The sequence below is a fragment of the Leuciscus leuciscus genome (assembly GCF_965113295.1).
Source record: "Leuciscus leuciscus genome assembly, chromosome: 23".
In the NCBI taxonomy this organism is placed as follows: domain Eukaryota; kingdom Metazoa; phylum Chordata; class Actinopteri; order Cypriniformes; family Leuciscidae; genus Leuciscus; species Leuciscus leuciscus.
In genome coordinates this window covers 29277062-29288087 of record NC_138747.1, presented here as the reverse complement: position 1 = coordinate 29288087, position 11026 = coordinate 29277062, and the positions used below count along the sequence as shown (strand labels likewise).

The 11026-nt window shown below is 40.2% G+C and overlaps 2 protein-coding genes across 2 annotated transcripts; one reads left to right on the top strand and one right to left on the bottom strand.

Annotated features, from left to right (window-relative positions):
• Nucleotides 1-3860: 3860 nt before the first annotated feature.
• On the bottom strand, nucleotides 3861-6567 carry LOC309488300 (tubulin alpha-1A chain-like). Its single transcript, XM_082156503.1, has 4 exons — nucleotides 6421-6567; nucleotides 5600-5822; nucleotides 5151-5299; nucleotides 3861-5055 (listed from the first exon to the last, which is right to left on the bottom strand). The coding sequence occupies exons 1-4, from the start codon at nucleotides 6421-6423 to the stop codon at nucleotides 4075-4077; spliced, it is 1356 nt and encodes a 451-aa protein (XP_082012629.1). The 5' UTR covers nucleotides 6424-6567; the 3' UTR covers nucleotides 3861-4074.
• Nucleotides 6568-7436: 869 nt separating this feature from the next.
• LOC309488299 (tubulin alpha-1B chain) lies at nucleotides 7437-10860 on the top strand. Its single transcript, XM_082156502.1, has 4 exons — nucleotides 7437-7594; nucleotides 8887-9109; nucleotides 9418-9566; nucleotides 9662-10860. Exons 1-4 carry the CDS (start codon nucleotides 7592-7594, stop codon nucleotides 10640-10642), a joined length of 1356 nt encoding a protein of 451 aa, XP_082012628.1. The 5' UTR covers nucleotides 7437-7591; the 3' UTR covers nucleotides 10643-10860.
• The last annotated feature ends 166 nt before the right edge of the window (nucleotides 10861-11026 follow it).

The window sequence follows — 11026 nt, the reverse complement described above, 5'->3', positions numbered from 1 at the left end:
TTTTCAATTGTGTACTTACATTATCCTAAATGTTTCCAAGAATTTGTAAATTCAGAGAAATTCACATTTTAAATAGTGCCCGTCCCTTGTCACTTGTCGCCTGTCAATGACGTAATATCCGCGCTATCCCTGGTTTCCGCTTGTACTTCCATATAGTAACCACGGTGACAGACGTGGACATCTAGCGTCACGCTCATGCTGTTGTTTCGTTCAAACATTATGGACCATGGCAAGCAGACTTTGGGACAAAAGGAGAAATAAAACGAGGATCAACTTCGACTTGACAGAGAAGCTGCTCTTGCATGTACTTTATTAGACAGGTGAACAAATGTACATAAAACAAATCAATGTTATATAGTTCAACATGATGAAATATGATCAGTATGTTATTCTAATGTTGATCTAGTAATACTAGTAATACTAATAACATTATAACTTTCAACACACACAAATGCTGTTTAGTATGATAGTGTAATGTTAGACCAAGTGAAACAGCGCTGCGTTACCTCACAAGTTTAATTCGTCAAATGAACTGACCTGTATGAGTAGTAATTCAGCACTTGCATGTAGTTCGGTAGAATGAAATATCCTCATTCCTTTATATCTGTGGGACTCGCGTGTGGCGCTGATATCTGTCTCTCATTAGCAATCATGACCTGCTTCATACCACAGTCATGTTAAAAAACATGAATGTATTCACTCATCCATAAACATTATTAGATCCATCGGCATTACGACAAGTTCCACGATTCCGCTTATTCACTGCGTCATCAATCTACGCCTTTGATATTGTAAGAGGTTAACGACCCCTAGCGGTGAAAACAATTACATATTGTAGATTTAAAGCTACTAAAGTTATTCAATCAAGAGCAATGAGTGATTTTCTGTTTTTCTTTTGATGTTTAATTCATATTAACAGCTTATTTAGCAGTAGATACTGTATATTATGCTGCTTTCACTTTAATACACAGACCTAATATACACATGAGATTTCTTTCCCTGCTATTTGTGTTCAGAGACATAACTGTATGTGAACTTTGTGTGTTTTTGACAGTTTAAGCACAATAAGAATAGCCTGGATGCCAGCCGAACTTAGCCCCGCCCACAACATTTGAGGTCGGGAAGTTCTGTCTGGACTTGATCCGTTGTGGAGCAACTATGCTCGAACCAGAGCTGTTCGGCTGTAAGTTTAGACTGATAGGGCTTTAAAACGCATGCAGATAATACACTTTCATGATGATGAAGAATTGCAATGTCACTTCAGAGTGACCGCGATAGAGATAATCAAAACCAAACACATGTTTTAGTTTTTGGCAGAGCATCCAAAGCACGAGCGGTACAGGCTCCGCCCTCTTCTGGAAAGAAGATCAAGCAGCCAATTAATAATTAAAGATACAGGCACGAAAACAGCATGATTTTCCTTCCACTCAAAAATGGGCATTTACAACATGATATTGTAAGACTGGAAAAACTGGAAGAACTGGAAGAGAGAGCAACTCTCAGAGAAAACAAAGGAAATTAACATTTGAACTCTCTCTTGTGAAGTTAGCATCACCATTTGAGACGCAAGTCTCACCTCAGAATCATCCTAATTTACATCTCTTTCCCTCTTCCCCCATTCCTTCTCTCTCTCATGCTGAGATCACCCAAATTCACCCAAAAATCTATATGGTTTAATGTGAATAATTATTACACAGTATTATATATGTTTGGTATCATTTGAAATGTCTCAGTGCGACTGGTACAAAGGTCTTATCCTCAAAGAAGTAAACCAAAAGGTAATAAAGTTTTTAAGAGTTTAACTTGCTTACAGGGGAGGGTGGGTCCTCCAGGCAAATGGCATCGGCCCTCAAAAGGTATAAACTCTGAATGCAAATTCCCATTGTTAGCAAATGTTTCCATGTGAAAGAAGTTTCTGTCTTGGTCTGGGTATATAAAGAAATGCAACAAGAGGCTCAGGGCAATTTGTAGCTCAAAGTAGCCCGTGATGCTGAGTGTGGGCAAGACTCTCAGCATCATGTATTTTCTAATGTCAGGTTTGCATCTTTTCTCTTTATTCCAGAGCATTTAATGTTTTGTATTTATCATCATTGAACTGATTATGAAATTGGCATGATACATTTACCTGACATAATAAATGTGGAAACATTTGATTTTATTCTGACTGACTCTGAAATTGTTTTCCCAAGTTGATTAATCGGATTCGTATGTTACCGCAAGTCTGCGTCAGATTAGTGACGACTAATATTTGCCACTAATTCAAGTGTACTTGGTTCGCAAAGACAAGAAGTGAATTTCCGTTTAGAACATCAAAAATGCTGCTTGACCAATCAAAATTTGGTTGTGTTTTACCTCTGTTTTAATTTAATGTTACTTTAGATAAATGTATGTGGGAAACCACGGCATGGCCAATCCAAAGCTATTATGAGAGAAGTAATGTTGGTATATCTGTAATAGTGGCCATACCTCTGCCTGAAGTAAATGTTACTTTAAATTCAAGTGTATGCAAAACCACGGGGGCAATACCAAAGTATCTTTAATTGTGTAAGCGTGAATGCAACCATCTCAGGTATATAGCCAATTACCTCTGTTTGATGACCGAAGCTGGCGAGCTTGTGATCATGAGACCCACGTTAAACAAAAGGCGTGAGGACCTCAAAGCGACATAGCTTCCTAATATGAACGGATAAAATATAAGTAAAGAGTTGAAAAGAATAACAAAATGTGCTGCTAAACTATTATATAAATGACCATTAACCAGTTGGTATTCTAACCTAAATTCGAGGTTGTGATAAAATGGAGTCAGATAAGTTTAATGGGAACTAAATTACTTTGCCACGCGGAAAAGACAGTAACGTGCAGAGACCTTCATCCGTTCTATCGGATACCACCATTGGACCGATTTAGACGGGCTTCTGATATAATAAATGATCTGTGGGGTATTTTGAGCTTAAACGTCACAGATACATTCTGGGGACACCTGAGAATTATATTACGTCTTGTAAAAAGGGGCCTAATAGGTCACCTTTAAGTCAGCAACAAAAATGTTTTATTAACAAAGTTTGGGAGGAACACGTTCAAATTATCTATTCAATCAACACGAGAGGAGGCCAATACATACATAGCCGACTCAATACATACATCCGCCACCCCGACTCCTCACTCTCGACTGGTTCCTATCCCAGCCAGGGATCCTGGGGAATACATACTCTTTACTCTATCTGATTATTTGAAAGTGTGAACTTGTGAAATATGGATTATGTGAAGGGGGAGGTCTGTAATATTCTTATATTGTGTTAAATTTTAAATTTAACAACGTCAAATTTGTCTGGGATGTGCTTTTACAACAGTACCATGTGATATCAAAAACAAAACAAATATACCTGCACAGTTCCTTTACTAATTGGTTCAAAATGTGAAAGGAACTAAACATGTCAAACCCTGTTCTACTAGTGCTAAGTTTCGTTTCATTTCAGGTTTTAGAAGACATCACACATCTTTGAAGAAAATTATGCTTGTAAAATTACAAAAAAACCTCATTGCATTATTTGATTTGGAAAGAGAAACATTTGCGATCTTATTGCCGTTAGTTTGGACGGAAAGGAGGACAAATTTCCAAAGTCAGTCATTTCAGAATGAGCTGTTTGAGTTGTTTAAGACACAGGGGGACGTTCTGAAAGTTACAGTATATCTATATAGTGCATCAAACTTTTGTTTCCAAAGATCCAGGAAAACTGATTTCTAATGACCCCTTAAAATGCAGAACTAACGGTCAATTTATTGTTGATGTGGGATTCATTTTATTAATTATATAAGTAAGTGATCAAGAGCATATGAATGTAAACAGAAACGTAACATGATTATTTTAAGGTTTTTATTGAGTTCTTAAAAACCAAAACGTACACTGAACAGAATATCCACAATTAGCTTTTGTAATGTTTATCAGGGAATTACATGGATTGAAACTAACACCAATACCATTATGTCACTTGCCATTTTCTTAAGCTTGTGAGATTGTTCAGTCTAGGCTACCTGTTCATTTTGATTCTAAGGAAGGCATGAAATAAAGGAAATCTAATATTCCTCACCTTCCTCTTCTCCTTCTCCCTCGACTGAATCTACACCCACCTCCTCATAATCTTTCTCCAGAGCTGCCATGTCTTCTCTAGCCTCAGAGAACTCGCCCTCCTCCATTCCTTCACCTACGTACCAGTGCACAAAGGCACGCTTAGCGTACATCAGATCGAACTTATGATCAAGCCTGGCCCAAGCCTCTGCGATCGCAGTGGTGTTGCTCAACATGCACACGGCTCGCTGCACCTTCGCCAAATCACCACCGGGAACAACAGTGGGAGGCTGGTAGTTGATGCCAACCTTGAAACCAGTTGGACACCAGTCCACAAACTGGATGCTGCGCTTGGTCTTAATGGTGGCTATTGCAGCATTTACATCTTTAGGCACAACATCACCGCGGTACAACAGGCAGCAGGCCATGTACTTCCCGTGACGTGGGTCACATTTGACCATCTGATTGCATGGTTCAAAGCAAGCGTTAGTGATCTCAGCCACTGAGAGCTGCTCATGGTAAGCTTTCTCAGCAGAGATCACAGGAGCATAAGTTGCCAAAGGAAAATGGATACGTGGATACGGCACCAAGTTGGTCTGAAACTCTGTAAGATCAACGTTTAGGGCGCCGTCGAATCGGAGAGAGGCAGTAATGGACGACACTATCTGACCTATCAGCCTATTGAGATTGGTGTAAGTTGGACGCTCGATATCAAGGTTTCTACGACAGATATCATAGATGGCCTCATTGTCGACCATGAAAGCACAGTCTGAGTGCTCTAGTGTGGTGTGTGTGGTGAGAATGGAGTTGTAGGGCTCCACCACAGCAGTAGAGACCTGTGGAGCTGGATAGATGGAGAACTCAAGCTTGGATTTCTTTCCATAATCAACAGAAAGACGCTCCATCAGCAAAGAGGTGAAACCAGAACCGGTTCCTCCTCCAAAGCTGTGAAACACCAAGAAGCCCTGAAGTCCAGTGCACTGATCAGCCTATGAAGAGAGAGGAATGGAAAGAAAGAAATATATTAAGTTAAAAACAAACGCTGAATAAAAACAGGCTGACCGCGATTATAAAGATTCCTCACCAGTTTGCGGATCCTGTCAAGAACGAGATCAATGATCTCTTTGCCAATAGTGTAATGGCCACGAGCGTAGTTGTTCGCTGCGTCCTCCTTTCCAGTGATCAGCTGCTCCGGGTGGAAAAGCTGCCGGTAAGTTCCAGTGCGGACCTCATCTGAACAGCAAAGAAGCAGTTTGAGAGAACGAACTCGTAGATCAACCATAAAGGCCAGTTCACACTGCACTGACAGACGCCAAACAACGGCAAGAGACACCTTTTCGGGTTTTGCTGGATCGACGTTGTCGAGTGTTGCCGTTTGTTGGCGCTTGTTTTCTGTTCCAATCGCCGTTTGTTGGATTGTGGAACGTCAGAGAAGTGAATACTGTAATCTGGTGACTGTCCGCATTGTTCGCCGTCTGTCGGTACAGTGTGAATTGGCCTTAAGAGACAGCAGGTAATCAGATACATACTAACCGATCACAGTGGGCTCCAGATCTACAAACACTGCTCTGGGTACATGCTTTCCAGCTCCAGTCTCACTGAAAAAAGTGTTGAAGGAGTCGTCCCCTCCACCGATCGCCTTATCACTGGGCATCTGTCCATCCGGCTGGATCCCATGCTCGAGACAGTAAAGTTCCCAGCAGGCATTGCCAATCTGGACGCCAGCTTGACCCACGTGAATTGAAATACACTCGCGCTGTTGTAGAAAATAAAAAAGTGCATAGTCATGAACATATATCCTGTCAATTATGGATCATGTCCAGCTCTGAGACACAATGAAGCTTTAAAAAATGTAATTTTCTTATAATAGATTTGATTACATACCATGTTAAATTCAAATACATATTTATTTTCTGGAAGAAAAAAAAATTGCATTTTTTAAGCTGTTATGAAACATAGTAATAGTCTACTTTATAAAAACATGATGTCAGAACCATTTTGAGATGCATAATTTTCAGTAATTAAACAGCCAATGGCACCAATGTCATGAAATCTAAAGAGCATTAATTACAATCCCAAAATTTGACTTATGACATATGATTATTATGATTGAACTCTCTTTAAAAGCAATAATACTGGCTAAATCTCACAAGTTAATGTATAATTTACAGTACATAATATATATGATCCTTTTTGGTTTCACAGATCAGAAATATTGGCAGAATTGTATAATGCAGAATTCGAACTCCTCTTCTAGCAATGGCGTGCAACTATATACTTAAAGCTGCAGAGCAAAACATCAAAATATATGAACATATGAAGAAATTAACTGAGAAATTAAAGTTTAAACTCACCATTTTGTGTTTTTTCACAGGTGCTGTCGGCGCTGATGTGTGTTGATCTCACTGCAGAGAAGATGGAGGAAGAGAGAGAGAGAGAGAGAGAGAGAGAGAGAGAGAGAGAGAGAGAGAGAGAGAGAGAGAACGGGCTGCAGGAGGGAGTGGCACATCATCATCAAAAAAAAGAAAAAGAAAAACAAGCCTTTGTGTGATGATAACATTCCAGACAAAACGCTGTTTTACCGCGCGCCACTCTTACTGAGTGCTGTTAAATCCTTTATCTCTTTGTGCAAAAGGTTGATTCAAACATTAGTTCGTGTAGCCTAAATTTATTCAAATGACCTGCAACATATGCATCCTAAAATCATTTAACATTTTTCCATTCATGTTTTTTCGGACCGCAACGTTACATTTCAATAACCCGACTGGACACAGTAATCAATAACATGCAACATTGATGAGTATAATAACGTTAAACAGATGATTTACAATAATGTCTTTTAGATTTGATGCGGTTGATAGGCTACACAATATATCCAGACAGACAGAATGTGTTTCAAAACCTATAAACTGCCTCTAAAGTATTCTAGTCTAGGGTAGCCTATAATAAACCGCTCCAAGCTCCCTAAACTAGTCAGCTCACAGGTTTTTAAAACACGACCAGCTCGGCCACCGCCCGTATTAGAGATTCTGCTGCAGTGATGGCGTCATAATGCTGCAGACTATACCAAGTGATGCACATTGTGTATAAAAAAATAAAGAAATAAAAATACTGTTAGATTTGTAAAAACACTGTTACATTTTTTACATTTATAGATTTTAAAATAAATATTTTGCAAGAGGGATTTAACTGACTCAGTATCATATTCATATTCAGATATACAGAACAATCTAATTATAGCCTAGTACATAATGACAAAATTATGCTCAGAGATTATTCAGACATCAACGGCATGCATAAACTCGATTGAAACGAAAGTGTTCTGGTGCAATAAAATGACAATTTCTATATTCACATATAGGCAACATACAGAAGTGGGTCAGATACTGCTGCTCTGTCGCTGTATAAAAGCGGCGCGACTCGAGGATTTCTCGCAGTTACTACATCGACTCTTCACCGTCGAGAACAGTAACGCTGTAGAGCAACATCTCCTTCCAGATCAATCCTAATTAGGCCTAGAGGAAGATGGTGAGTAGCTGACTAACATATTATTACTTTTTAGACTACACTCTTAAAAATAAAGGTTCCAAAAAGGGATTTTTCTCCCCACTATAACGAACCTTTTGTGCAATGGAAAGGTTCCATGGATGTTAAAGGTTCTTAATGGAACTATACCAATAACCTTTATTTTTAAGCTTGTATTCTATTTTAAAGACAGGATACGAATAATAAAACAATTACAGCAAGAATTGAGTAATTGGTGAAGTTATTATTAGCCAAAGCCTAAACTAAATCGGTTTAATTATCTTTGTAGATATTATTATTATTAATATAATATGCACGTGCAGTGGCAGATAGTGATGCTCCTCAACTGATGCGAGGCTGCAGAGTGTATATGATCGATAGTAGGTGAACGATATGCTCGATAGTGTAGGGATAAGCTGTTCATGCTGAATATTCAGCATGCATTTGACGCGGCTCAAACGTTTACATGGTCACATCAGTGTTCATATTTTTCGTCGAGGAGAAGATGAGCGTTTAAACGTGGCGATACAGTATTAAAACGACACTACAATAAACAGTGCAACCGTGAGCAAATAGGCTACATTATATAAACCTTTTAAAACGGAGGGGTACATTTCAAACGGCTGGATTAAATCACAATCACTTGTAATCAAGTTACTAATGTTGGACTTTTGATTCTGGTAAGGACTATCCTGAAAATTGTGTCCTATAGCAATGATTAATTGTGTTGTGAAGGGAGTGAAAACACTAATCTTTCTACAGTGCAGCATATGCAGAGAGCCATAATCTCATTAAAATGCATTACCCTGACCAGCTAAGCTCAGGAAACATATGTTGCTTGAAATGCTTTAAACAGATTCATAATTATTCTCAGTTGCAGACTGAGGACTATTATAAACCCAGAACGAAAATACAGCTCTAAGCCTTTGTATGGGTTGCTTTTATAGGCCTACTGCATATACTGTACATTGAAACATAGTAATACAATTTGGTAAAATGGATTGTAGTTCTTTAAATAAACCTATGTTGATAGGCAATAAATAGGGAACAGCCGGATGAAGTTTGTGGGTTTAAAATAAGAGAGGATGAGGAACGTGGCATCCATGGTTGCTCAGCCCAATATTTTTCCATAATGTCTCACCTCTATCCTCTCAGTTTTATGTCTAAAGCTCTGAACTGCAAATATCACAACACTTAATTCACAGTTGCAATATATTAAAGTCCTAAAGTATATCAGATGCAAATAACAAACTATTATATAGCATTTAAATGGTGGCTTTTCTTCCTCACAACAGCGCGAGTGTATTTCAATTCACGTGGGTCAAGCTGGCGTCCAGATTGGCAATGCCTGCTGGGAACTTTACTGTCTCGAGCATGGGATCCAGCCGGATGGACAGATGCCCAGTGATAAGGCGATCGGTGGAGGGGACGACTCCTTCAACACTTTTTTCAGTGAGACTGGAGCTGGAAAGCATGTACCCAGAGCAGTGTTTGTAGATCTGGAGCCCACTGTGATCGGTTAGTATGTATCTGATTACCTGCTGTCTCTTAAGGCCAATTCACACTGTACCGACAGACGGCGAACAATGCGGACAGTCACCAGATTACAGTATTCACTTCTCAGACGTTCCACAATCCAACAAACGGCGATTGGAACAGAAAACAAGCGTCGACCAACGGCAACACACACCGACAGGGTAACGTCGATCCAGCAAAACCCGAAAAGGTGTCTCTTGCCGTTGTTTGGCGTCTGTCAGTGCAGTGTGAACTGGCCTTTATGGTTGATCCACGAGTTCGTTCTCTCAAACTGCTTTTTTGTCGTTCAGATGAGGTCCGCACTGGAACTTACCGGCAGCTTTTCCACCCGGAGCAGCTGATCACTGGAAAGGAGGACGCAGCGAACAACTACGCTCGTGGCCATTACACTATTGGCAAAGAGATCATTGATCTCGTTCTTGACAGGATCCGCAAACTGGTGAGGAATCTTTATAATCGCGGTCAGCCTGTTTTTATTCAGCGTTTGTTTTTAACTGAATATATTTCTTTCTTTCCATTCCTCTCTCTTCATAGGCTGATCAGTGCACTGGACTTCAGGGCTTCTTGGTGTTTCACAGCTTTGGAGGAGGAACCGGTTCTGGTTTCACCTCTTTGCTGATGGAGCGTCTTTCTGTTGATTATGGAAAGAAATCCAAGCTTGAGTTCTCCATCTATCCAGCTCCACAGGTCTCTACTGCTGTGGTGGAGCCCTACAACTCCATTCTCACCACACACACCACACTAGAGCACTCAGACTGTGCTTTCATGGTCGACAATGAGGCCATCTATGATATCTGTCGTAGAAACCTTGATATCGAGCGTCCAACTTACACCAATCTCAATAGGTTGATCAGCCAAATTGTATCGTCCATTACTGCCTCTCTCCGATTCGACGGCGCCCTAAACGTTGATCTTACTGAGTTTCAGACCAACTTGGTGCCGTATCCACGTATCCATTTTCCTTTGGCAACTTATGCTCCTGTGATCTCTGCTGAGAAAGCTTACCATGAGCAGCTCTCAGTGGCTGAGATCACTAACGCTTGCTTTGAACCATGCAATCAGATGGTCAAATGTGACCCACGTCACGGGAAGTACATGGCCTGCTGCCTGTTGTACCGCGGTGATGTTGTGCCTAAAGATGTAAATGCTGCAATAGCCACCATTAAGACCAAGCGCAGCATCCAGTTTGTGGACTGGTGTCCAACTGGTTTCAAGGTTGGCATCAACTACCAGCCTCCCACTGTTGTTCCCGGTGGTGATTTGGCGAAGGTGCAGCGAGCCGTGTGCATGTTGAGCAACACCACTGCGATCGCAGAGGCTTGGGCCAGGCTTGATCATAAGTTCGATCTGATGTACGCTAAGCGTGCCTTTGTGCACTGGTACGTAGGTGAAGGAATGGAGGAGGGCGAGTTCTCTGAGGCTAGAGAAGACATGGCAGCTCTGGAGAAAGATTATGAGGAGGTGGGTGTAGATTCAGTCGAGGGAGAAGGAGAAGAGGAAGGTGAGGAATATTAAGATGACACATATCATCAAGTGAGCATTCAGTTTGTCTATTGCAGTATAGAAAACATGCTGTAAATATTCGTTCTTTACATCATGTTAACCACAAACTTGATCCTGCAAGGAATTTCGATTTTTAAGCCACATTTTATGGATCATCCAAAAACAGTGTATAAATAAAATAAAATTATGCACTGACCTTACCAACGTCTGCAATAAATTGATCATTTGAAGGGATGAGTTGTGTATGCTTTTACTGAATCCACACACACACACACATTTATATTCATTTCTGGTGTGGTAATATTTATTTTCACACGTTTTTATCCAACAACCTTGTTTACTTTTATTTTATTCACTAAATATCGAACCTACGCACTTGAAAAAAAAACTTACACT

What these genes read in the sequence shown, in the direction of transcription:
- LOC309488300 (XM_082156503.1), bottom strand. An exon ending in TCTGGAGCCCACTGTGATCG is followed by an intron (nt 5,300 to 5,599) that starts GTTAGTATGTAT and finishes TTTGCTGTTCAG; the next exon opens with ATGAGGTCCGCACTGGAACT. An exon ending in TTGACAGGATCCGCAAACTG is followed by an intron (nt 5,056 to 5,150) that starts GTGAGGAATCTT and finishes CTCTCTTCATAG; the next exon opens with GCTGATCAGTGCACTGGACT.
- LOC309488299 (XM_082156502.1), top strand. An exon ending in TCTGGAGCCCACTGTGATCG is followed by an intron (nt 9,110 to 9,417) that starts GTTAGTATGTAT and finishes TTTGTCGTTCAG; the next exon opens with ATGAGGTCCGCACTGGAACT. An exon ending in TTGACAGGATCCGCAAACTG is followed by an intron (nt 9,567 to 9,661) that starts GTGAGGAATCTT and finishes CTCTCTTCATAG; the next exon opens with GCTGATCAGTGCACTGGACT.